This window comes from Clinocottus analis, unplaced genomic scaffold (assembly GCF_023055335.1).
Source record: "Clinocottus analis isolate CAN_PGR_092001 unplaced genomic scaffold, fCliAna1.0.p SCAF_13, whole genome shotgun sequence".
In the NCBI taxonomy this organism is placed as follows: Eukaryota; Metazoa; Chordata; class Actinopteri; order Perciformes; family Cottidae; genus Clinocottus; species Clinocottus analis.
Window position 1 is genome coordinate 3,854,483 of NW_027175854.1, and position 27,211 is coordinate 3,881,693.

The window sequence follows — 27,211 nt, forward strand, 5'->3', positions numbered from 1 at the left end:
AAAGAACTAGTGAGGTTTTGAGGATTTGTAATTGCATTTTAAGGAGAAAACCAAAGTGTCAATCAGAGCCAAATCACAAAATGTAGATTCTGGTTGAAATTTGAAATAATATGGTGAAAATAGCCGAGAAAGAAAAAGCACTGCTGCGAAAATAATCTCCTGTTAAATGTGCATTAATGATTCCCTGTCTCATAATAACACCAGTTGTAATTTCTTGTGCCACGGCCGTCCTTCTATTGCCTAAAGGCCACTTAAGGTTAATGAGACAAAACTCAAGCCCTGCTGAGCATTAGCCTTGTGTCGGCAGAAACATGTAAGCTTTCAGGAATTTAAAAGGAAGTCCAATATACAAACCTGTGATAGACAATGACTAGCCAACGCAACAGGAATATTTGTTTTTACTCCATCCTTTGCATGATGTGAATAATGAGAGAAAACTATCGCAACTGTATGTGAAATGCTGCTGTCAGCCAAAATCATTCAACCTGTACTGTATTATTGATCTGGAACCAATAGCAAAGCAGAGTTTGTTTTGGGGAGGAGCTGTTGAGTGGATGCCGGTGTGGAAATGATGCTGATGACAAAATGCTGCTCTCCTGTGATATACGTTTTGTGGTTTGACAAAGGACTGCCGCTCCAGCACATCACGACCTCTTGGTGTGACCGACCAGAAAGGTAAAAAAAACTCTCACTAATATTCATCGTTATTATTATCTTTTCAATTCCAAAGTAGATTGTACCGGTTCATTTCACCTTTTGTTATTCCACATTCATAAATCATCTCCTTCCACATGCACTGCAACAACACAGCTCACAATCACGTATCCTTAATATGTTTTATAACAACAGAAAAAAGTGCATTGCGTATCTGAGCTGTGGAAAACAAATGCATCATGAAAGAAAGAAATATGCATCACGCACATAATGCCCTCGCTAATCCCAGTGTTGACAGAGCATGTGGATAGTTCTGGATCTCTGTTGTGTTGCTGCTGGTCGGCATGTGACTTTGGATGTGCAGTGAGCGAAATCAAAAGCTTTGATGCCAGTTTGAACTCCAGCCAGCAGACTTTACAACCCTCCGTGTCTTTGTCTCCCAAATAAAAGAATAAACATGCGCTGCAAAAAATATAAAAAGCTCATTATGGTTCTATACATGTGTGTGTTTTTGCATAGACATCATCTCCAGTAATGACTGGCCAGCAGAGGCTAATCTCACTGTGCGTCTGGCTGTTGCTCATGGCAGCGCTGTGCCCAGGTGCAGAAGGTAAGCGCGGAGGCTTCTTCAAGGGTCGAGGAAAAGGTGACGAAAAGGACAAAGACAAAGACAAAGACAAAGACAAAGCGCCTCCCGCTCAGGGTCGAGGCCTCTCCAAGCACGGCCTGAAGCTGGCTGGAGCAGCTGCAGCCGGGATACTGGGTGGCTCAGGGACCGGCTATGGGCTGAAGCTCCTCGGTAAGAAGACAAAGCACGGATCTGGAAGTCATCACAGCCATAAGACGTCCTCCTCTGAGCAACATCACCAGCTTCACCACAATGAAAGCCAAAGATCTCCCAACCAGTCTCTCTGGAGAGCCTTTGTGAAGGCGGCTGCTCCCGCGCCCACGGCCAACGTCTTCCTCACACTAGGACATGTGGTGTCTTTCCTAATAGCCGTCTGGATCAGAGACATCTAGCACATGTGAGCGCTGGGAAAACGATCGATCATCAAATAAAATGAAATAAAATCTGCTTTGAACAAATTGTACTTCCTGTCCTTTATTGTTTCAGGAAATAGCAAAGATGGTAAGATTTCATTGAGTGCAATATTTTTTGGGGGAACTTTAATAACCCCATCCTATAAACAAAATACACATCGAGGTATTTGAATATGAAATAATAAGGAACTTGAGCTAGATATCAACATACACTGTTGATATTAATATAAACATGTCTAGACTAGAAAAGTATACAACTAACTACTATTTTCTGAATCAATCAATCTGCCTTTTAATCACTTAATCGCCAAACCATTAGAAAAATGTATGTAAATAAAAGTGAATTCATTTTAAAAAATAAATGACATTAATTGTGGCTGTTTTGACCTTTTTTATCAAACAAAATGTATGAAATGCATCATTGTTACAAAGAAAAAGAAACTCTGCTTAAATATCTTCTAAAGTCTAAATGAAGAAAGGTTTTCTAATTCAGAAATGTCATATCAGAAACTGCGTATATGCTTATTGTCAAAACAAATGGCGGCTGAGAGCAAACTGAAAGCAACTAAACTGGTTTGGAAACATTGGTACATCTTTGTTTCATTGTCTTAATTCTATGTTTTCATGTTATTTTACTATTAATTTAAAAGGAGTGTGAACAATAATGTAAAATTACATAAGCTGAGAAACTCTTATTGTGTTATGTATTTTATTGAACACATCAGGACAAACCATGTTAGTAATCCAAAGCGTTAACAACTACAAGATTTACACAGATGCCTACACACTCCCAAAATGAGCTCAATGACACAGTTACAGAATATCTACACCCAAAGGGAGATAAGTGCACTTCACAGATATTCTACAGCCTAGATAGTATGAAAACGTCAAATTGTTGTCATTTCAAATTGAGAGGGAGCATTTGGCGAAGATCAACAACAATGGACAGGAAAGAGCCGGAGTGCAGTATGAAAACAAATTACCACGAAGATTCATAGAATAAAAGTGGAATGTGAAGAAAAACAAATAAATCTCTATGTAAATCAGTGCAAATTATCAACAATTTGACAGTATTGTTGTGATCTTCTTTGTTATAACATGCTAATAACTATCAATTTATTAACAATAGATTTAATGCACCAGTGTCAAAATAGCGGACTGAAAAGTAAATCTTTTTGTTTGGGTTTAAATCCTTTGAAAAATCTCCAAACTTTGTTTCTGTAGCAGTTTTCCAAACAGTTGCAAAGTGCTTTTACATTACATAATCCAGATGGAAGGAAGTAATTACATCAGTCAGATAAAAGAAAACCCAGCTGGAACAGTAAAATAATCACAAACAGGAAGGAACAGATAATATACAAACGTCCAGATAACTTTACAATAAACAAACCCCTTTGGATGAAAAGGAGGGCAACAATTTCGTTCCTGGGGAGACGCACACCAAGACAGCTATGGGAGGCTAAAGTACGGCTATTTACAGACTCACCAACATCTGACCTGTGACCATCTGACTGTGTCAAGAGCAGAATCAGGTGATGAGAGAAAGATGCTGAAATGGCCCAGAAGAGCCTGGAGTATTATGAAAAATAATTTTAAAAAACCCTCCAAACAGCTACAGCAGTAGACATGCACAAACATTGCTCCCTGGCAGATTTAAACTGCCGCTTCCAGTTCCAGTGATAATCTCGATGGTGGATACAACATGAAGGTACTGGGTGTTGTGTGATGAGTAAAAGTTATTTACAATTAATTCTGGGACGCCACAATTCAGGGTTGAAGTCTTGAGTTGTCGTGAACCTCATCTGTTCAAAACCTAAATCGAACCCCAGCTTTCATCAAGCTACACGTCAGACTGCACATTTAAAGCGCTATTTTCAACAAATGCACTTTTTGTTCTCGACAGCTGCAGGCAGGTCAGTGACGCCTCTTTACTATCAAGCAACTTTTCATGCAATCCAGGCTTTCACAGACAACAAATAGTGAGTATAATGTACGATACTATAATGTACCTGAAGTCTTATTTAGATGTTGGTCATGTTTTTGAACTGTTTATTGTGGGATAGTAAATCATTTGTCCAAAGGGGAAATGCATCTAACAATTTCCATAATGGTTAACTCTGTGTGATGACTCTACATATTTGTTCCAACCTATATTTTGTTCCAATCTTTTTTAAGCATATTTAACCAAATGAAAAACCTCTCTGTTTCCGCACAGATTAAAAGTGACTAATGTTGATTTCGATTTTTTTCTAGATTAATACAAACCTAAATGTCACATTCCTAATTTACACAGTAGCAGTCATACTGTCAAAATAAATTGTCAGAAAAACAAAGAACCCTGAATATGTCCTCCATGCATTCAGTGCTTCATTGTGTGGCGCACAAAAAAACGTGAAACAAAGTACCAAAGATGCCAAATAGAGTTAACAGAAAAAGATTAGTGCAGCTTGTACAACACACAACTGATTATCTAACTGTCACATTGTTACATAACTGCTGCCTCTTCAAACTGACTCCTTTAGTTATTATATACACCAACATGTGTTACTGTGTCGATAATAGAGGCTTGACTACAAGAAACCCAAAGAGCTTGCTATGAAGATAATACATTAGCAGTATGTTGACGTGCAGATATAATGGAGGAAGTGGAAATCCATTTGGGGAATGGTAAAATGAGGACTAATTGCTCTCACTGGAGAAGGAGCATGCTGGACATGAGCATGAGCAGTGAGGAGAAAAGTTGAACCACGCCGTAGCTCAAAGGGCTGCTGCGACTCGGCTGAAATTGTGGCTCCGCTTTTCGTTCCTGCAGAAAGCGCTCAGAGTACTCCATGTACTTCTCAACACAACGACGGCCCTTCACTTGCTCAATGAGGGCCGGGTATCCAATCTCCTCAATGCTGACAGTGTCATCGTCGGCTCGGTCACCTCCATCCTGGCCTTTCGGCGCGGTCGAGCTGCTCCCCTGCTCTTTGAGAAGGTCGGTCCTGTTCATGCAGCGCTCCATGAACTTGTCGTAATGCTCCGCCCGCGGTGGAGGGTTGTAGGCGTAATCGCGGCCGTAGTCTTTCTCGTCTGTGGATTTGGTGCCGTAACGGTTGTACATGTAGCTGTTGTAGTGCTGCTCTTCTTGAGGGTTGCGGAAATTGAAGTGTGGTCGGGGAAAACGCCCTAGTCCGTATCCAACTGCCATCCCGGCCACAGCACCAACGCCTGCTGCCAGCATGGCTTTTTTGGCAAAACCTGAAGACTTGGGCTGGTAACCCATATTCTGCACAGAACGGGAGAAAGGAGAGCCTCCCATCGAATGACCACCACCATATCCATAGCCTCCTCCTCCACCATAGCGGGGACTGAGGATCTTATTATTTGGGTTCCAGTTGGGGTAACCGCCAGCCCCTCCACCGGGATAACCACCAGCCCCTCCACCGGGGTAACCACCAGGCTGACCCCACCCCTGTCCGGTGTTTCCCCCTCTGACTGGGTAACCACCTGCGGCGGGGTAACCTCCAGCACCTGGATACTGGTTGGGATATCCTCCTGGGTTGCCAGCTCTGCCGGGATATTGATTGGGGTAGCCTCCGGCAGCTGGATAGCCTCCGGCACCTGGGTTCTGGTTGGGATATCCTCCTGGGTTACCAGCTCTGCCGGGATATTGATTGGGATAGCCTCCGGCAGCTGGATAGCCTCCGGCACCTGGGTTCTGGTTGGGATACCCTCCTGGGTTGCCAGCTCTGCCTGGATATTGATTGGGATAGCCTCCGGCAGCTGGATAGCCTCCGGCACCTGGGTTCTGGTTGGGATATCCTGCTGGGTTACCAGCTCTGCCTGGATAGCTCCCACCGCCCGGATATCCACCTGCAGCTGGATAGCCACCTGCGGGGTTCTGGTTTGGATAACCTCCAGGATTGGCTCTACCAGGATACTGGTTTGGGTTACTTCCAGCTGCTGGATAACTTGGTGGATTTTGTCTGGGAACCCCTCCAGGATTTGTGTTGCCTGCTCCTGGATAACTCCCACCAGGAGGATACGGGTTACGATTGGGACTCTGTGGCTGCCGAGGGTAGTTTCCTGGCTGAGAGGATGGCTTTGATTGCGTCCCCCTGTTGGAGGATGAGGTCTTCTTGCTGCTGCTACTGCTTCCTCTTTTAGCCCATGTAGAGTCAGTGTTCAGGAGGAACACAATGAGAAGGGACACTTGGACCACCCCACCCATCTTTCCCATCTTGGCCCTAGAGAGAAAAGTGCCGTAAGTAAGGATCATAACAATAATGAAGCATTACAAAAACAAAAATTCCTTTCCTTGTTATGTTAGGACGAGACGAACAATAACTCAGTGCTGCATAGAGAGACTATTTATTCTTATATAACCATTTATATTCTTAAATAGGACAGACGGGAAGCCTTATTTATTCCAAAAACAACGCTATTCAAACGGAGCACTCGCACCATTATTCCCTTAACACTTGATGTATCTTACAATAAATAGGCCAGGATTATTTAAATCTATATACCAGCCAAACCGAGTCAACGACGGCCTGTTTTTATTTTTAAAACGGCGAGTAGCCTCTGAAGCATTACAGTAGTATCAGTCGCTGACATAAACCTTATCGCTTCATCACATATTGAGCCGCTTTGCTCTCTCGCCTTCCCACAAAGTCAAACATAACAGCAATATGGCGTATAATTATTTCTTACCGTGAACTGGCGGTCTGTTTATGCGCTTCGATGGTTATTCGCTGGTAATGCGTTGTCGTCCTCGCTCCCTCCCTCTCGGCTCCGTCATGCGCTCTGGCTCGACTGGTTCATGGAGCTGGGGTGCGCTCGATATGGGTGCAGCGAGTGCCCTGTGGAGGGACCCAAGCGGGCACAGTTTGCTGCGACGCCCATGCGACGATCGTCATGAAGTAAAAAAAATCAGTCATATTTCCAGATGTGTTTTACTTTAAGAAGACCATGCATTTCATACATTGACTACAACTGGCTTATCTCCATTTTGAGCTCACCTCGACAATTTAACATTCTAGCAACTTTAAGCCTTTATAACATATAATCATGAAAAATACTTGCCAGATTTAAACAAATCATATTTCTGCTAAAAAAAAAGGAAAATAATTTAGCATAAAGGACATTTTCTGACACATTTATTGATTACAAAAAGAGGAAAAGGACAAGGGCGTACTGTCATAATAATTACAGATGTAAAAGGGTTAACATACGATGACTATGATTGGAAATGTATTCAATACTGTAAAAAAAAAAAAAAACATTATTGCGCAACAACAAAAATCATTAAAGTAACAGTTAATTTGCATAATGCCCGAGTTAAATAGGCAGAGCAGTACAGTTGAGTGTCGATGTAATGGCTGTACATCAAAATGAGTCCACCCCTCACAGTGTGCGGTACTTTAAATTACGTCAAACAGGTTTCCAAAGTGTGAGGTGTGGGCACTCCCTGTTCAGCTCCACGCCGAGGGGAGGTTCACTGAATGGAGGGGAAACAATATGACATCATCATTTCATTAGTCATCAAAGGAGGAGCATGTAGAATTGCCTCAACGAGTGCGTTTTGGTTCTGTAGTTTAGTGGTTGGGAATATTATTGCATGTTTTTTTTTTCTCCAGAAATATATAAATTAATCAGCAAAGAGTTGTCAATTGTTGAGGATGAAATAACTTCAGGATCCCAAGGGGCATCCAGGAATTGCACGAACCCGATGAGGTATAAAGGTAATGGATGAGGTTATAAGTATTTTTCATGTGTGAGTTTGGGGTTTATATTTTCTGGAGCCCATGTTTAGTTATAACTTCATTATTCACACAAATGTGCCGTTTTCTCGCGCCCAAAGTCTTTCCGGTCCATCCAGACACAGAGAACAAGTGCATCTCTCATCTCTTCCCAGTGGCGTATCTGAGCGCTGGACGGGGACCAGGAACTGCAGGTATGAGGAGCTGCTCTGTGATTGGAGGATGTCCGCTGAGCCTTGACGTCAATGTTGTGAACGACCAAAATACCCGTATGTACTCTGAACGTTCTATCCCGGTACTCGGTGGAAACATGTCGGGGAGGAGAGAGCCTTGCGGAGGAACTGCGTCTCTGAAACGTACACCGCAGACATAAACTGAACGTTAATCTGACGGTGGCGTTTTAATCGAGTTAGCAGCTGCTTGAGGTTACGTTAGTGTTTCACGGGAGCGAATGGACGGATAAAAAGAGACAGACAGCCGGGGATCGACCAGAAGGAAACAGCCTTCGAGCAGGCGGCCGGGGCCGGGTAGAGAGAGAGAGAGAGAGGGGGGAGAGACAGCGGGCTCAAAACCAGACGGGTTTGCTGCTCAGAAGGGGATGTTATCCGTACTGTCGTATGGCAGACTGGTAGCCAGGGCTGTCCTGGGCGGACTCTCTCAGACGGACAGTCGGGACTACAGCCTGATCACCGCCAGCTATGGCTTCGGCAAAGACTTCCGAAAGGGGATCCTGAAGAAAGGGATGTGCTACGGAGACGACGCCTGCTTCATTGCGCAGAACAAAAACGCCGATGTGTTGGGTAAGCTCGTCGGCGTAAAGAAACTCTTGAGTGGCTTGCACGTGCATGTCGGGACACCCTCTGTACTCGCGTGACCTTCAGGTAGCTGCCCTGCACGTGTGCCGACCCCTCTGGTGAAAACACAACAGCCCCCACACTCCCTCCAGAAACAGCCACAACTCTCATCCACCCTTGACCCCGTTGTGAATGATCTGTTCTGCTGACTTGAAACCGGATATGTGCTCGCATAATATCTATATAGGTATATATGTGTTGTTGTATGCACAAACTGCGAGTGTGCCGTGTCGTGCGCGGGTTGATTTGAGGTAAAACACCGGGACGACCTTTCACCTAGTTGAGCTCCAGCTGATGAATGCACGGCGGTAATGCAATATATTAAACTCGTAAAATTTGTAGACATAGATACGCACAAGAAAAAGTGGACAGGGCGGGAAAATACGTTATTACAACGTCTCAGACTTTGCACGACAATGTCTTGCAAAGGTCAGAATGGTTGAGCATGGAGGCAGCCATGTTGCTACTAGCGTCAGTAGCCTGCTAGCTGAGCTGAGTGCGATGGCTTTGTCCTCTCCCCCACACAGGTGACTGGAGTAAACACATACAGATACTCCACGAGCCGCGTGTCTTGGTGCACGTGTACACGGCGCGTGTCATAGGTTTCATGCAATGTACAGTCTTAAATGTTTAGGATGGAGATATGACGTTAAAGACAAATTAGCCAGCTCCGAGGAGCAAACCCCCACCACAGATTCACGTCAGCAGAGATACTCAGAGGTTGTCAAATCTGTAGTAAACTCTAGCCATCGTGGCGGTATCAAATGCATTCAATTAGATTTCTGCAGTTCCCTGCAGTTGATTTTTTTTTTTTTAACTTAAGTCAAAGTATGTTAAATGGTGCTTTCTTAGTGGAGATACTCTGATGCTTGCTAACAAGTGATGCACATGAACACGAAATAAGGCACTATACGTGTGCTTTAAAAATATGTCATAGCCTTTTATTATTTTTATAAGAATCGCCTATTTTTTTATACAACGACTTTTTAAAACTCTCTCTAAAAAAAAGAAAAAGTAAACCAGAGGATGTTGGATGATGCCAAGCAGCATTTAAATTGAGGATTGTTTGCTCCTGAACTTTTAATGACTCATCCAATCCAATTAATATCCAAGATTACCAAAACAGTTGCAGACTAAATTTTCTGTCCATGATTAGTCAACCAATCATTTCAGTTCTACGATGCCTTGAGACTGCTAGACATGCTGGTATTTGTTTGCAGATGAGTGAGCACCAACACGACCACTAGATTGAACATGTATTATTTCCCTTTTGCTCATCAGGTGTTGCAGACGGCGTAGGTGGTTGGCGTGACTACGGTGTCGACCCGTCTCAGTTCTCCGCCACGTTAATGAGAACCTGTGAGCGACTGGTGAAGGAGGGACGCTTCACGCCCAGCAGCCCAGTGGGTATCCTGACCTCTGGCTACTTCGAGCTTCTACAGAACAAAGTACCCCTCTTGGGTGAGTACACACAGATGATGCACGCACAGTCAGCGGTTCCCATGAGTCAAACTATGAGAGGGAGGGAGGGGGGGGGTCTTGTTTGGCACATATTACTCACGACAGAGCTTAGCTCCGTTTGAATTTAATGTTGACTTTATTTTTCCACTCTGGCAGAAAAGTACACGAAAAGAATATAGATTTATAATATACTTGTGCGCTGAATTTCAGTCACAGTGTATTATTTTGTATGAGGGATGTTAGTTATCAATGATTTAGGCTTATACCAGCATCTTGAGTAATGTTCTGTGAGATAACTAATTCACTAAATCCAGAATGTAATTTGTATTGCTGCCATTAAAATTAAATAGGATAATCCTTCATTTGTCCCAAAGTGAGGAAATTACAGATTACAGCAGCAGGAGGCAAATAGTAAAATTTAAAAAAAAACAAGTAATATAAATAAAACAGGAAAGAATCCTTTAGGAACTTGAGACTCCATGACCTTGTGGGGATAAACAGTTTTCCTTTTACGCGGGCTGCACATTTTGTCCTCTGAAAGGTCAAGAATGAATCTGTAACTGACACTGCAGGAGGGTTGAACAGTTTTTTAAACCGTCCACATGACAAACATGTGACCACCGTCACATTTCTTCTGAGACTCTGTACCTCTGCGTTACAGCAAGCACATGCCCTCTTGTCACGATGTTTATAAAACGGCCTACTTTTATTTTGGGACGCCGTTTAAAGGTCTGTTCCTGACCTTGACTGCTCAAGGTCACTTGGACGGTTGGCATCTAAAACTGCAGTGACTGCGGATGTAGGACACACATGTTCTCTGATCCCTGTGTTGTTGTTTTTTCTCCCGTTTCTCACTTGTGAATAGCATTATAATCTCGACCAACCACTATGGAAGCATTGATTACATGAGGACGCTGCAAACAGATTGGGTGATGGACTAATCAAGCAGCGTCCTCCCCAACGAGAAACGCACAAATTCAGCCTGTGTTTTTTTTCCACCTGTCTGTTCTCACTGGAAAATAAATGTTTGCATTTTCTCAACTGCTATCAGTTTCTTTTTCACTGATTTTAATTTTTTTCTTTCGTCCAAAATAATATCCTTAACCTTATTCTTGCTTTGCTCTCCTCTGTAGGGAGCAGCACAGCCTGCATCGTGGTTCTGGATCGACGGAGTCACCGGCTACACACCTGCAACCTCGGTGACTCGGGTTTCCTAGTGGTTCGGGAAGGAGAGGTGGTCCATCGCTCAGATGAGCAGCAGCACTATTTCAACACGCCCTTCCAGCTGTCCATCGCTCCTCCTGGATCTGAAGGGGTGGTGCTCAGTGACAGGTCAGCGGCTCGGTGATGGATTGATACGTGTGAATGAAATTTGAAATGAATGATTAATTGTAGAACTGAGACTGGTAGCTTTATAAGACGCTACACAGAAATCTGGGTCAGTGAAAGGTGAAGGGTAAATCCTTATTTGAACTTCAGTTGAGCTGCTTCAGATTTGAACCTCGGCACGTGCTGTAGTTGGATGTGCGTACCATTTTGCAAGGAGAATGTTTTAAAGACAAGTATGTTCACTTTTATTTTCGTTTCCAAACATTTGTTGAATAACTTAAAACATGCCTTATCCTCATGTGGGCAACAAACATAGATGCAGTTGGAACTTTCAGACTGTGTTTGCTGGATAACAAATACTTGCTTTGGAGTGACACCACTGGCCAAACTAAGCACCGCGACCCTTAACTACTTTATATTATGTTCTTAAATGGCCAGCATGGAAAATCCTATAGGTTTTTTTTTTTCTATCGGTAAACCAATATCATCCTTTATCATCACAGGTTGATAAAATACTGCACTTGTAAGCTTGTAAGCATAAGTCATGCAAAGGTGAACATTTGTTCTGCCTCTATCACATCATGAGTCTCTACTTGGTTTGCTATGAAGTGTATTCCAGGCAAAGAATTGGCAATCACACAAATCATTCTTTATAGATGATACCTTTTCTAAATGATGTATCTTTTACTGCCTCTAGACAACTGCAGCAACTAAGTCATTCCAGAATACACCCCCAATAAGTAATATTTTAAGACCAAAATATCATCAGCTTTTCAAGTCACCCAGATACTGAAGGAGTCACGACTTGATGCTGACAGTAGCAGCATTGTTAACGAGAAATAAACCTTGTGTAATCCCTTCAGACCTGTCTCAAGGTCCTTTTTAAATTATTAACCCACCCACTGGTTTAATCCTGTTCTTCTGGTGTGAAACATTGAGCTCTTCAACACGGAGACATTCTTTTTGAGATATATTTATTTTTTGTATGCGGTGCCACCTTAAAATAAAAAAAATTCTCAAGACGAAGCATGAACATAAGGTGAAAGGCTCTCAGTTTATAGTCTTGGGTGAGGAGCCAGAAAGCAACAGGACCCCCTGCAAGGACACACTGTTTCAGTCTGCTTTCTAAATCTAAACTGTCAGATTAAATGTGTTGGTTGAGTGACCTATGACCTGCTTAACGCCATGTTTGGACACTCTTGGCTGCAGCTCCAGTGCCGCATGCTTCCGTTACACTCGTGACTGATCTTTCCGCGCCTGTCTTTCCTCCAGTCCCGAAGCAGCTGACAGCTCCTCGTTCGACGTGCAGCTCGGTGACATCATCCTGACGGCGTCAGACGGCCTGTTTGACAACATGCCAGACTACATGATTCTTCAGGAGCTCAAAAAACTTAAGGTGTCGCTTCTGTAATATCTGTTTATTCAGGCTTTCCTATACTGCCTCTAGTTGTAACTGCTGAACATAATTGTCTTTCAAATGTAACGATGTTCTATTTTTAATCTTTTCAGACTTCCAACTATGACAGCATCCTGCAGACTGCACAGAGTATTGCAAAGCAAGCTCACGACCTTGCCTACGACCCCAATTATATGTCTCCGTTTGCCCAGTTTGCCTGTGACAATGGTCTGAATGTACGAGGTAAATATACCGCGCTTCAGATGCTGTGTTTTTGGCAGTACACATATTTGAAGTGGGGCTATTATAAAATATATGATGGGCAATGTAATTATTGTATATGACTGTAAATTAACAATAGGTTACAAATATTGTTTTGCTGTATGTACAGCACTGATCCTCACACTCTTTTGTCTTGCTGTGCAGGAGGGAAGCCAGACGATATCACGGTGCTGCTGTCCATTGTGGCCGAATATACGGACTGAAAGTGTTTGTCTGAGAGTGTGTGTGTGTGTGTGCTTCTCTGGGGCCGATCTTCTCTTCCCATCTGCCTGAGTCTTCCACCTGCAGCGCTCCCCAAAAAATGCACTGCATCCTGCGGGCTGACGGGGGATGCCCAACAACACGACACACACTCCTCCCTGCCAGGCAGACGTCCACCTGTGTACATTTTTCTTTTCTTTTCTTCCTCTGTTTTTGTTTTGGTGCTTGAACGGTTGAGGGGAAGCAGGCAGCTAGGACGATTCATGTTGACCATGATGCAGTATGACGGGCATGCCTTTCAGTCTCCTTGTGTGGCATTAACACTTTTTGGGTCATGTGACTGAGAGACAGTCAAGGACAAGGTTTTAAAACCGGGCCGCCCTCATGTAAAAAGTGATGATATAAGATGAGCAGGTGAAAGTTTGTGGGAGAATAGTGATAGAGTTGACTTTTGATCCTAGCTGTCTCTGTTCCAGTTGTTAATCTGTTCCGTGTTGTAAATGTGTTTTTGAGGAAGCTGAAGCTGGGATTGGAGTTATTAGATAATGGGATTTAATAGTTGGGTGTCAGTGTCGTGAGTTTGGGAATGTGAACAATGGAAGAGCCAACTGGTAATTGCTCAGATGAAAGAAACCTGCAAAGGGAAACCATAATACTTGTTAGAGCTTTCATGTGAACGTTAGTACGTTTTTGTCACTTTGCTAGGGATTTGTTGTAAATATTTTTGTGTTTTTCAGGCTTGGTTCTGGCCTTTTCTGTTGTCTTTGCCTTGGTTGTTAAAGCAAAGAGCCATTTCGTTACTATCGTGGATGACGTACACAGGAATTCATGAATATTTTTTCTTGTATAAATGTTAATCTTGAAGTGAGTTTCATCAATCCTACACTTCCACTCACTGATTTGAACAAGAAGAGAGATCGAGTGCTGCAACAGTTATGTGGTAGGAAGCATGGTGACGTGTGTGAGAGTGAGGTATACATGTGAGAAGTCGTTATTGGAATGTGCGGTGTATTTTAATGTCAATATGCGTTATCACACAAAGCTAAAGCTGGCATATGGGAATGCTTACAATTGCAATGATAGGTCAGGCACGAGTTTAAAGGAAAAGATGTATTTTTTTATTGTTATTTTAGTTTTAAAAGTAAAAGTTTAAAGTGTTTGCGGACATAAAATATGTGTGATCGATGACAGATCCAGCTATCTTAATGAGAATCAGGTGTGTGTGCTTGTGTAAATCCTCTTTTTTATTTTTCAGTTCCTTATTTCTTTTTAAATGTGTTTGCTGCTTCTCTTGTAATTCAGATGTCTGTATTTGAATTGACATGTTTCCTTTGAACATGGTCAACATGATTGTATTGAGAGAGAGAGAGTGTGTATGTATTTGTGTAATGCATCAAATGGTATTAATCAATAACACCGATAATACTGTTCTGCTCCTGATAGTCTGATAGTCCCTTTGTCTCACGGCTAACCCGAGTGGTTTGGACAATGTCTTTACAGTTTACAAGCAGGTGCACCAAAGACACATTTTCTTTGTGTATGTCATACACACCGCTTTGTTGTTACAAACATCAGACAGCATTACTGTAAATTCCTTGTGCTCTGAGACATGTGTGACAGAGGTGTTGGTGGAAATGTTCAGAGGGGGATTAAAATGTCTTTTCTATGCCTAAAGTTGTTTTTATCAGAGCAAAAGCTGCATTATATTGTGGGGTTTATGTTATATGTGACTGGTTGCAACAACGTATAAGACAGGTTCATGAAACCAAAGAAGGAAAGCCATATATACACATAATGAACATTATTATTATTATTATTATTATTATTAGACTAGTATCTGTCTGCACTGTTCATTTTTGCATGGTTTCTGTTTAAGCTATTGCCACCATTTACAAAGTTTTTTTTTTTTTTTTTTCCCCACAGTTGTCGTCTGTTCTTTTCTGGTGTGTAAAGGTTCTGAACTTGTATTTACTTAAAAGATAGCCCTATACTTGACAGAGATGTAACCCATATGCAGAAGGAGGGGTGGTGAGATGGGTAATGGTGCTGTGAACTAACAGTATGGTGGTGAGAACAGTTTCAGCCTTAACGAATAGCTAGACCTATAATCAAGAGGCCTTTCCTGTCATTGCAAGCTTATGATGTCTCATCTCCGTCATGTGTTCGATGTAAATGAGGGTCTTCCCCCGTCTTTCTCGCCCGTGAAGTTGTACTCAAAGGTGCTTCTGCAGTCTGTATGGTATGAGTGTCCTCTTTTCAGCAAGCGATGTTTGTGTGCGTGTGAAAGATACACCTATGTCTACAGTGTAACAATGCAGGTCTAATTGATGTAAATATGTTTTGAAATATGTACAATATTTAAATAAAGAATCTAGTATTTATACTAAATATGCTTGAATATTTTCATGACGCTGTTGCATGTGTCATCTTCAAGGACAAATGTGCAAATCACAAAAAAATGCATCCAATCTTGAAAAGTGATGCATTGTCATGTAGATTGCACTGTGCTTTGGGTTTTTTTATATGCATCTTTTAACCAAGTAAAATTCCTTGTATGTGTAACGTACAATAAACAGGGATTCGTATTAAAGCTAAACTCCTCTGACATCCACCATTGAAAACACATCAAAGTACATTGCACTGCGTGGTTGTCACCAGCAGGTGGCAGTGTAGAGTTAACACACCGTGCATGTTGTGTTTACACATCAGTTCCTCTTCCTGTCGCCAGCAGCTAACACCACTTTCTTGCTGACAGCAGATCAGATCTGTTTGAAGTCAGCTGATCGTTGTGTGATGCTAGCAGCTTAGCTTCCGAGCTAGCGAGCCGACACTGCGCTGATTTAGTGTTTTATCGAAACGGCTACATTTGTCTCGACCGGTCGTGTTCCTGTTTGGACCTGGACATCGATTATGTGACGGAAGCGAACGGCTCAATTAGAAACTAGCGGACGCTGTTTAACTTTAAACTTTAAAGGGTTTGTAGCCGAAGCGCGAGCGCCCACAGGCGGCTAGCTCACCAACGGGCGTCTTCATGGAGAGTTTTGACGCGTCGGCTAAGCTTTCCCGAGGGAGACTCGTTCATGTGAACACACTGTAGGCCGGCGGCTCGGGCTGAGCTCAGTGCTGATTCAATGGAAAACACTGAGCAGGGCAATGGACGGAGCAAGAAGAAGCTGACAGGAGACGGGAAAGGATCCGACCCGGAGATGAACGGCGGTGTCCCCGGGGAGAAACCGGTGGACAAGTACGGCTTCACAGGAGGGGCCCAGCAGCACTGCGGACAGGCGTAAGTGGAGCTTAATGCTTCCTAGGTTGTCTTGTGTTCGTTGAGGAGTCCTGCATCCTTTCCTCCTCGCACCTAACGCGAAGTGAAGACAGGTAAAGGTGAAGTCAAGCCTTCAGATATCTGTTGGTGACACGTGTCTGTGTAGAGATGCATGCTGTCTATTCACTTAGAGAGAACGACACATAGATTATTTAAAGTAGGTAATTGGTTTGGTACCCACATGTTTGGCTGAATTTCTTTAAAGCAAATGTTTGTCTACCTGTGACCTCTGGGCCTTTTCACAGTTTAGAGATAACAAAATGAACGTGATGTCTTTATTGTCCAATTGCTAATGTTGTCAATAAACGTCTGAGCATCTCGGACTGGGAACCAGTAACATAGACCAATATAATGACATACCAGTTAGTCAGTAGTCCTCGTTCCTAAGTTCTTCTTTCTCAATGGGTCTGCAGATATCTACTTTGCTGACCTTTTTAAACCAATATATTTCCTCTGACCCAAAGCTTCTGAGCTCTGGCCCCTGGATTTTATTCTTACTCATTTGGACCGACACAATGTCGTACTTTGTTCTCGTCATCTGTCCAAATGGTGACACTGGGAAGAACCAGGCAGCTCAGACTCATTACCTGTCATAAGACATTTGGTGGTTGTGTTCTGAGTTAAAGGCGAAAAGAAAACTATCCAGATTATAGTACTTTAGACTTATTAGATCAGCTAAGTCACTGTTGTGTCTTATAGAGAATAGTGATAGAAAACGTTGGAACTCTCTGTAGTGTTTTTATGCAAAAGCATACATTTGATTGCCAAATTCACCGGGCATGTGTTTTCTAGATCAGGACGGGAAAGTGTGTGCGTAACAAAATGACAGATCCCATGTTCGATAAGACTGTAGTGAAGGGAGCTATTGATGTTGATGTGGTTTTGCGTAGGAGGTTGTTGGGAACTGAACTAGGAGAAATTTCTCCCACGACTTCCTGTTTTCCTTGTACTTCGCTGCCGATGATAAGTGTTCGACCGTTTGGTCTGAGGTGAGGTTTCCTGTGTGGTCAAGGAAGAGATGAGCCGCTGTCCCGCCGCCTCCAAAGACAGGATTCCCTTGTCATAAGTACAGGGAGATGATATAGCCGTTGTCTATTTGCGGAAACATATTTAGTCTGCTTATATCTGTGACATTGTCTCCCATCTCAATAGTGTTGAAGAAATCCCCACTGAGGTGCTGAGGCAACGTGAGGCAAAATGGCTGGAGATGCTCAACAGCTGGGACAAGTGGATGGCCAAAAAACACAAGAAGGTGTGCTTCATGAGCTGTACATTGAATCTGACTGAATGTTCACTTCTTTCTTTGTTTGTAAAATAAATGTGTACTCTGCAGAAGTTCATCCTTGGGCATGGTTCTTGTGACGGCAGATGTCAAAAGTCAAACATTTTGCTGGAAAACCTTTGATCACTCGATTATCATGTCTTTTTTTCAGTTGCATGTCTTCCAATGTCTATAGTCCTTTCTTCTGGGCTTTCTTTCTATTGCTTCCTGCAGGCTCTTGGGTAACTATGCATGTTTTGGATTACAGATAAAAGAGCGCTGTCAGAAGGGAATCCCTCCATCCCTGCGTGGCCGGGCCTGGCTCTACCTCACTGGGGGCAAAGTGAGAAAGGAGCAAAACCAGGGTAAATTCCAGGTCAGTCGTATGTTTGGGAACCCTGCTGACATCATGTTATTCGGCTTCAAACAAAAATCATTTTGTCATCACTGGACAAATTGTGTTTTTTACAGTATAATTTTGCTGAAGCTGACAAAATTATGTGTTTTTAGGAACTGGACAATCAGCCAGGAGATCCTAAATGGGTAGATATTATCGAGAGGGACCTCCATCGACAGTTCCCCTTCCATGAAATGTTTGCAGCGAGAGGAGGTCATGGGTAAGTACTGCCATCTAAAGGCATGTCGTGATGCCCATTGTTGTGGTAATGTGGGTGAACACAGTTTCTTAATATAATTTACACATGTTTATATATTCAGTCAGCAAGACCTGCTCCGCGTGTTGAAGGCTTATACTCTGCATCGCCCTGAGGAGGGTTACTGTCAGGCTCAGGCTCCCATCGCTGCTGTACTCCTCATGCATATGCCAGCAGAGGTAAACACACATTCAACCTTTCCAAAAGTGTTAATACATAATAACAGTTACAACTGGGTGCCCTATGATGGGGTGAAGAGGAAGGAACCTCAAACAATGCACCACTGTATAATAGTTACACATACAAAACAGTTGTGATGTTTTATGTTTCACATTTTACTATAATAAAAGCCTCCTCTTGTTTCCTTTCTCTGACATAGGATGCATTCTGGGTTCTTGTCCAGATTTGTGAGAAATACCTTCCTGGATACTACAGTGCAGGGCTGGTAAGTGTCCAGAGAGACACACTGTCACATCATTTTGAAAAGAGGACTTTGCTATCATCAGACAAGCTCGTTAACACTAACATGTAACAGGATTACATATTAACAGTGCTCAGCATGTCAATTATTATCTATCTTAACCCTATAAGTACCCTCTAATTACTTTTCCTTTAAATATTGCTAAAAGAAAGGAACCTATTGTCTGTTGTAAGCAAAGAAAAACACTCAATACATTAGCAATGGCCAAGATTTATTGCCCACATAGATTCCGCCTGCGTTTAATATTCTTCTGAGCAAACGGAAGTTTTAAAGGCAACATGGTTAGTTAACTTCTGTTTTTAGTGTCAGTACATTTAATATGTGGCTGGTGGGGGTGTTAACTCTCTCAGGCCAGCGTGTCTCCAACTTGACACTAATATGCTAGCGACTTACGGTGATAACGTGAGGTGGTGACAAGGCTACAAGAGATAATCAGAAAATAAGATAATCTCTCTCTTCTCTTCCCCCCCCACACAGGAGGCGATCCAGCTGGACGGGGAAATCCTGTACGCTCTGCTGCGGCGGGTGTCTCCTGTGGCCCACCGTCACCTGAAGAAGCACAAGCTGGAGCCCATCCTGTACATGACCGAGTGGTTCATGTGCGCTTTCTCTCGAACTCTGCCATGGGCCTCTGTGCTTCGTGTCTGGGACATGTTCCTTTGTGAGGGTGAGATGCAACACTGATGTAACAATTACTGGTATATTATTTACGGCGCATGAAAAAAACAAACATGAAATCAAGGTTTTTTTCAACTGATCTCACAAGTCACCTTCACAGAGATTAATCTCAGACAGCAGCTCTTATTTATGTTAGGGAGATTTCCAGTGGCAACAGCACAGTTATCCATCTAAATGAATTGGTCTGCAGCAGATAAGGCAGCTCTCACATGGTCCCTGTATTAAGGTGTGAGTGTCGTCTGCTGCTCTAGCGTTGTCTGATGTGATGCTCTTCTCAGGAGTAAAAATCATTTTTCGAGTGGGCCTGGTTCTCCTAAAGTCCGTGTTGGGATCCCAAGAGAAACTGAAAGCCTCTCAAGGTCTCTATGAAACAATGGAGCTGCTCCGAGCTATACAGCCACAGTATATGCAAGAAGCCTTCCTGGTGCAAGAGGTACAGTAATACTCTGCGTTATCCACTTTATTGTTTTGCCCCAGTCCCTACTGTGAAGGCCGTCTTTCTCTCTGACTTTGCCCGCCTGTGGCTGTGCTAACAGCCTTGTTAACAGATTAACCACGATGTGCTGGAACACTTTTACCTCTAAACCCAGGCATCACTCACATGTGAGTCACGCTCATTCTCCCTTGTGCGTTTCAGATTATTGAGTTGACGGTGTCTGAGAAAGACATTGAAAAGGAGCACCACGCTCAGCTTCGGCGCTGGAAGGAGACTCATGGAGATCTACACTGCAAGTCCCCTCCCAGGATCCACGGCGCGAAGGCCATCATGGCTGTCGAGCCGCCCGGTCGACAGGACCTGAAACAGAGGCCCACCATCATTGTGAACTCTCCCGTGGCACCCCAGACAGATGGGGAGAGAGCAGAGGGCGCCAAGAAGAATGGGAAGGTGAAAGAGGAACAGCAGAAAACCATCACACTGCCAGAGGACATTGTTAATCCTTACTCTCCTCCCAGTGACCCCTCACCTCTCCTCAATCACATGACTGTAAAAGCATCCAAAGAGAGTCTGAGCAGTGCAGAGCATGACACGTACCTGTAGCGGGGTAAGAGTCATCCGTTTACCAACATAAACCATTCTCCACTGCCTTTACTAACTTACTCGTCAGTTATCAATCAATTGAATGAAAGACAAACCTTTCCATGACTGAATGTCTGTGGTAGTCGCGACTGACAGATTTTTTTCTTTTTTAGGAAAAATGGCTATTTTTCCAATGAAGAAAAAAATAAATCACACTATCAAAATTGGCAAAAATGTCATTGCTCCGATTGCTAAGCAGTCTCTGCAATCCTCAACACATGTTTCATGTATACAGGTATTCTATTTGCTGTGCTTGTCACTACAGTCGTAGACAATAAGCATGAAAGAATAAGGAACTCATAAATGACTGAGCATGTGGGGATATACACTTACTAACTCACTGTTAACAGCTACTGCTGCTAATTACCTCCTTTCAAATTGACCTCCTAGATTCTTTCCTTTGTTATAAATGAAGTCTGATTTTGTCTCAGTGGATGAAGTCTTTTCTAGAGCACTTTACCTTTTACAGTCTTCCTCTTTGCCTCTATGGCAGTCACTATGTTGCCAAGGCCAATGCAGAGATTTGTATTCATTCTGCTTTGGTGGACTCGCACTAAGACACACAGTTTATCAGTGTGTGTGTGCTTAGCGCGGTCTCTTTTGACTGTTGTGCTGCACTCAGTGGCTTGTCTTTGCTGGGTTGAACACTTGAGGGCGCCCTGAGATTACCTCACAGCCTCCGCGGTGACCAGCAGTCGTCTTTGCGAGCAAACACCGACACGATGAAGGAAGGAAGTGTGAAGGGACATTGATGTGCCACTAAACCAAAGATTTGTAATGCTATTTTTACAATATATTTTGTTGAAGATGATCAATCATACTGTGATGCAGTACAGGATTTGGAGAGGATCAGGTTTATATTTATGTTGTGAGTGAGAAATGATAAAATGCCATTTTGAAGAACGCAAAGAAAAAAAAGCTGTTTTTTATTCATGCCTCAAGGTTTGACGTCGAGATATCTAATGTTACTGTAAAAAAAAAAAAAAGCATTAGGACCGGTCCATACACACTTACATCAAAAATCCCATATATGTGCTGCAAAGCCTGCTTCAAATAAGTTACAAAAACTTCAAACTAATATGAAGTACAATTGTAATCCTTATCAGTTCTTTTCTACTGACATTATTTAGCAAAGAATAGATTGAAACACTGGTTCTCTCTGCTATTTGAACTCTATGGCATTATTTTCACTACATTATTGTGTAGATAATAAAGTAAAACTATCAAAAACAAAAAAATGTGATCCGACAAAAGGTAAAGGTCAAGGGAAGCTTAAATCTTTGACAATTACCAAATCGCATGTGTTGATACTAATTGTATCTGAGATGGTTCAATGAAGAAATAGTTTGAGAAACTCTTAGTGAATTCAGAAGTAATGAACATGTTGCTCCTCGTCCATAAAATGATTTGCTGTTAAGGTTCATAATGTAAAATCGTTGTTTTCTTAATGTAAAATGGTTGTGGGTAAATGTTGAGTCTAAACGCTGTGGAGATTTATTTTCAAGTATATGCTACGGGTTTTTTTTCTGTACTTTAGGAACTATAGTTTCCTGCTTTCATTATTCAGATACAAGACGTTCTAATAGGTAGAATGAACTTTCTAAACTGTCATGTAGATGGTGCCACTGAGCTTCATCTGGGGATTCAGATCATTCTGTGGGATATAAACTGTAAAATACTGTATGTTGATTTTTTTTTACAAACACTTAATTTCAGTTTCCATCAAAAAATATAAATCAGGGATGTTGAGCAGCTCCTCATTGCAACTATAAAGAATTAAGAGAACATTCACATAAGTGTGCAACGTTATCCTGCTGTTTTCATCAGTATATACATCATGGATCCAGTTGCTTATTTGATTTTAAATATTCTTTTCAAATCAAGCTGTTTTATGCCAAATTACATTTAAATCAATAAAACTTTAAACTCTTAGCTCATGCAAATATGTTGTGTGTGTTTTGTTTTTTTTTCATTTCATTGAGGCGTCAAATTCCACTTCTTTTCCCTTCATTTAATATGAAACAAAGAAAACGAGACACAGATTGGTCTGAACAAGCAGGATTTCAATACACCCTGTGTTATCATTCAGCGCCCTCGCACCCGCCCGCCCTCACCCACGCAGCAGCACACTTCCTTGGACACCTGTTTCTCCGGCTCTTTCAGCTCTTTGAGGAATTTGCATCTCAAATAGGGCTGATTCCCATAGTGCCATCCACAGCGCCTCGCCCAGCCATTTGCCTTTGGTCTCTGAATGGGGTCTTCTGCATGTATATAGGCCTTTTTCTTCTTCTTCGTCTTCCTCGAAAAGGTTCGGCCACAGTCCAAGAACATGACAGCTTAGCGCTCTCTCCTTTACATGTCAATTTACCAAACCAGTAAAACCACTGTTTGAATTTGTTTAAGTACGAGACCTGTCCCTTTTGGATGTGAATCCATTACTACTGTCAGTGGACTTTTTATGTCCCCATACACATTTTAAATAGAGCAAATAAACTTGATGGCAAAGATGAAATATTTGAATGTATCACACCCAATAATCAGATGAGATTTTTTGATATTTTTCATCGTCACGTTCGCGCCTTCACAGTGGCCGTTTCTATTTCAGTGAAGGACTTTGTGTGTCACTTGTGTGAGGATGCATGTCATCATCTCTTTTGTGCCTTTCGCTGTCCGTCAACAATGTCGGCTTCTCACCCCAACTCCACCCGTCACCTCAATCCAACCCCACCCCACCGGACCCCACCTGTCTCTCTCCCACTGGCATTCAGGAGAGCGGGAGCCGGGACCAGATCGGGTGTAATGGGAGACTGGCTGGTCTGCAGAGGAGGTGGAGACGTGACCCAGACGTTCCCCTATAACCGCTCTCTCAGAAAAGAGCAAAGGAGAGTTTATGTGGTAGAATAGCGTGTTACCCGGGCAGATTTGTTTACAGGAACATCATGATGCACACTCTTACGAGCTTGATGGGATGGTTTAGTGCATATCTCCCAGTTTAGAGCGGCCATTTCTCCCCGTCGGTGTGTCGGCTGAGGCCACGCTCAGACTGAAAATAGGTCTGTGTGAAAAAAAACACACACACAAGGGGCCATGTTGGTGTGGAAGCGTTGCTACTAGTACTGGTGAAAAGATGAAATATGATCCCGGCCGTCCAGTTTGAGTGATACACTCCGGCTGTGAGCTTTAAGACTCATCAGACGCAGAAACCCGACACAGCAGTTTATTCTACTCTGAGACATGGCTTTAAAAACTCTAGAAAGAAACAATCATTTAAGCTTCCACCTTGATGATTGCGAGGTTTGCGTTACCAAATAATCTACCAGAAAAGTTTGTTGTGGACATTGCTTTATATTGCAGGAAAAATTGACTTCTGGGTGACGCAGTGGGGGGTTTTCTCACCTCATTGCATCTCTCTCCCTCTCTTCTCCTGGCTAAGGACAAAAGAAGTCGTCTAGACTTGACTTGTGAGGGTCTTCATGGCGCATATTTTGAAAGTTTACGTGCACTATTACTCTGTGATAAAATATTCCAGAGTCAAGAATTAATCTCCGCACTCTTGTTTTTGTTCCTCATATTTCGTTTGTACAACCGTATCCAAAGCGCATGCACTGAATGTGTGTAAGCAGATACCCCATTCATGTGATGTCTGTTCATATACTGTAGCTGATTATGGAGGGCGGGGGAGTATAGTGAGGTGGAAGATCTCATGAGAGCATATGTGTGAAGCGTCTGGGAGATTAAAGTCTGGCTTCATGAGCTGCAAAGCTCCTATAAAGCTTTTGGGTAACAACGACTGAGGGTCTGCACCTTTATCCCCGGGCTGCCATCCCCCAGCATGCCCTCTGCCCAAAGACGGATTAAAAGGGGTAGAGGTCAGGGCCACAAAACAAAAAACACGACTGTGACCCGTTGACAATGGTCTGAATGGTTAAATTGGATTGCAGCTGCCATTCCTTTTCTGCAGTTTGTGATTGTATGCATGATGGGATTTTTGTCTAATACAACTTAATGCAAGAAATGTGTGTGTATATAGGTACAATCATGTTGTCTGTACTCTCAATGTGTGAGTGAACAGAAGACTGAGACCTAACTGTTGCTCCTATTTGGCACTTTTCTATGTTTTGAGGGAAAGTCTTTGATGTAAAGTTTCAAGTAGCGGGCCTGCACGTGTGTGACAGGAAGCAGAGTCCGAGTGGAAGGTGTCAGAGGTCAGACAGATGCTCGTTCAAAGGACAGTGGACAGGACGTGTGTGTCCTTTTTAAGGCTCCCCTCAGGATAACAGTAGCTGGATCTCTGATGATCTCAGATCCATCAGGGGTTTTTAAACTGGGTTATGATTCGTGAAGGGAAATGAGACGCCTGGGATCCCCCTCGTCCGTTACATTACAGTCCAAGCTGAATAATTAATCACCATAATGACTTTATTATAGCTACCGCTCTGCAACTTCAGACCCACGTCCAAGTTGTGTTCCTGTGAGAGTGTAATTTTCTGTTTAAAAAGTAACTAAATTGAATGCGAGCCTGAAGGCCATTGATTCTGGTCGCACTGAAATGTAGGTTATTTCTTAAAATATGTGTCAATGCTCTACAGCTGTAGCTATACAATGCAATAAATAGTTATGTCTGATGCTCGGTGGCTTAAACATTGTGTGAACTTTTGTCTTGTAGTTGTAAGTCGGTGCAAAAGTAAACTGTTTCTTTATTTTCACAATGAGGCCTTCCTTTACTTTTAATAATGTGGATTACTCCAAGTCTGGGCAGCGAGTTCGTCCTGTTTGCATCTGATCCAGAATACTACAGATAATCTTCTGGCTTTTTTCCACTTGATTTCAGTGTGTTTGAAGTTGGGCAGGCTCCTGGTTACACATTATACAACCACCAGACCTATCATGTTTTCTGTTTTCGGGACCTTGTTGTGACCTCTGAACTGCTGAACCGCCTTTTTATCGCCTGTCCAACTGCAGCCACTATTTCAACTTTCTGCAAATGACTTGCTTTTATTTTGAAGAATTCTTGATCTGACTTTGTGTTTCAATGCACATCTTTTTATATGTTTATTTGCAGAATTTCAAATGTTTGGCTTGTGCTTAAATATGTTTTAAAGTGGACGGTAACATTGCGCACAACCCCAAAGCTTAAAGATGAATATTAGGTGCATGATAGTAGCAAGGATTAATGGAGACAAAAACCTGGCTCTCACAAATTAAGGTTTATTGATTTATTCATTATGTGCTAAAAATGTATGTGTTTCAGCGAGAGGCAATCATCAGTATATATATATATATATATATATATATATATATATATATATATATATATATATAATGTTTGTAAAACCTCATTTGTTGGTCCTGTGACTTATTATGAATGGCGCTGCTGTCTTCAAGAGTTTTTGTGCCCTTGCAACATTTACGTGTCATTGTTTGTGCTGCATGTTTATCTCTAGCCGGGGATGTTTGTTAGCTTAGTGATTCTGTGTTGGTGTGTTTGCCCCAATCTGTATTGATTTGAAGTCACTTCCTGCCATTGTTGTGTCACATCCCCGCTGTCTCCTCTCTTCCTGTCCATCAGGTCTCCTCTTTCCCCGTCAAGGAAGCCGGTGGCTGAGAGGCGGGGGCAGTAGTGTGTGTGTGCGTGTGCGTGTGCGTGTGCGTGCGTGTCTGTGTGCGTGTGCGTGCGTGCGTGCGTGTGAGAGACTAAGAGAGTTCTGCCCTGATAATCCTGGGCCAGACCTGTCTGGGTCCAACTGATATTGATGGTGAGGAGACGCACAAGCAGCCTGGCATAACAGTGAGAGAAACAGACGGATAATAAGACCCAAAAAAGTGAAAAAAATGGGGGGGTTTCTGCCCAATGTGAAATATAATAAGCTTGCAATCAAACCGTGAAGTGGTGCATGCCTGCAGGAGAGCTCCACAGACACTGAGCATCAAGGTTTACAGCAAAAATATATAGTTAAGATCATGTGGGTTATTTCAACTTCACAGGCTGAAACTAAATAGCCAGAACCTTATTTTTGCATTCACTGTGTGTTTGTGTGTGTGTGTTCTTGAGCTTGAGAGAGAGAGATTTAAGGGATGTGTGACTTCACGCACATCAGCAGGTGACCTCATAACCTGTTATAATTGAAACTAATGACAAAAGCATATGGGCGTTGAGACCTTTGGTTTGAGGTTACAATAGCTTATTGTATTGCGTCCAGCGGAGTCATGGGTGTTATATAGTGTGTGTGTATGTGTGTATGTGTGTATGTGTGTGTGTGTGTGTGAACTTGTTGGATTGTGGAGTGTGTTTCATGCATGTGCGTGTGTATGTGTGTGTACATCTCTCAGTCTCGAAACTAAACTGGAGGCTTGTATTTCAAAACTTCTGAGATGTTCGGACAGCCATAAAAATCTATAAAACAGTTCATGTTACATGTGAAGGATAAAAGACTTTATAAACCCTGCAGTGCATTTTAGAATAGTTCACACCGTTTCTAGACTACCTCCTGTTCTCCAACCATCACAGGATTTTGTGAATGTATTATCTGCAGTCTTACATCCAGGAGGAGGAGAGCAGGGAAGTTTCTTGCATGCTGGACGTTCTTCACAGGAAGTGGGAAATGCAGGTTTTCCTGCCGTGCTCTAGTGTTTAAACAGCAGGGAGGCTCGAGATAAGTGGTTTGGCTCATCGTATTTATTTATTTTAATTGTTGGTACTCTGAATTCAGTATCTGGTGTGCAATAAAGTCAAAGAGTATGTGACATGTATATGTGTTTGTGGGAAAACT

At 42.6% G+C, this 27,211-nt stretch overlaps 3 protein-coding genes across 3 annotated transcripts; 2 read left to right on the forward strand and 1 right to left on the reverse strand.

Annotated features, from left to right (window-relative positions):
- Window positions 1-2,385: 2,385 nt before the first annotated feature.
- Window positions 2,386-6,508, reverse strand: LOC137783479 (calcium-binding protein P-like). The gene is made up of 2 exons (XM_068573440.1): window positions 6,394-6,508; window positions 2,386-5,927 (listed from the first exon to the last, which is right to left on the reverse strand). The coding sequence occupies exon 2, from the start codon at window positions 5,918-5,920 to the stop codon at window positions 4,385-4,387; it is 1,536 nt and encodes a 511-aa protein (XP_068429541.1). The 5' UTR covers window positions 5,921-5,927; window positions 6,394-6,508; the 3' UTR covers window positions 2,386-4,384.
- A 791-nt stretch (window positions 6,509-7,299) lies between these two features.
- Window positions 7,300-15,353, forward strand: LOC137783578 (protein phosphatase PTC7 homolog). Its single transcript, XM_068573646.1, has 7 exons — window positions 7,300-7,424; window positions 7,598-8,242; window positions 9,578-9,757; window positions 10,891-11,089; window positions 12,359-12,482; window positions 12,596-12,725; window positions 12,909-15,353. Exons 2-7 carry the CDS (start codon window positions 8,041-8,043, stop codon window positions 12,965-12,967), a joined length of 894 nt encoding a protein of 297 aa, XP_068429747.1. The 5' UTR covers window positions 7,300-7,424; window positions 7,598-8,040; the 3' UTR covers window positions 12,968-15,353.
- A 343-nt stretch (window positions 15,354-15,696) lies between these two features.
- On the forward strand, window positions 15,697-22,335 carry LOC137783577 (TBC1 domain family member 10A-like). The gene is made up of 9 exons (XM_068573645.1): window positions 15,697-16,251; window positions 17,443-17,542; window positions 17,820-17,927; window positions 18,062-18,168; window positions 18,269-18,383; window positions 18,584-18,649; window positions 19,163-19,352; window positions 19,642-19,796; window positions 20,001-22,335. Exons 1-9 carry the CDS (start codon window positions 16,097-16,099, stop codon window positions 20,400-20,402), a joined length of 1,398 nt encoding a protein of 465 aa, XP_068429746.1. The 5' UTR covers window positions 15,697-16,096; the 3' UTR covers window positions 20,403-22,335.
- Window positions 22,336-27,211: the final 4,876 nt, after the last annotated feature.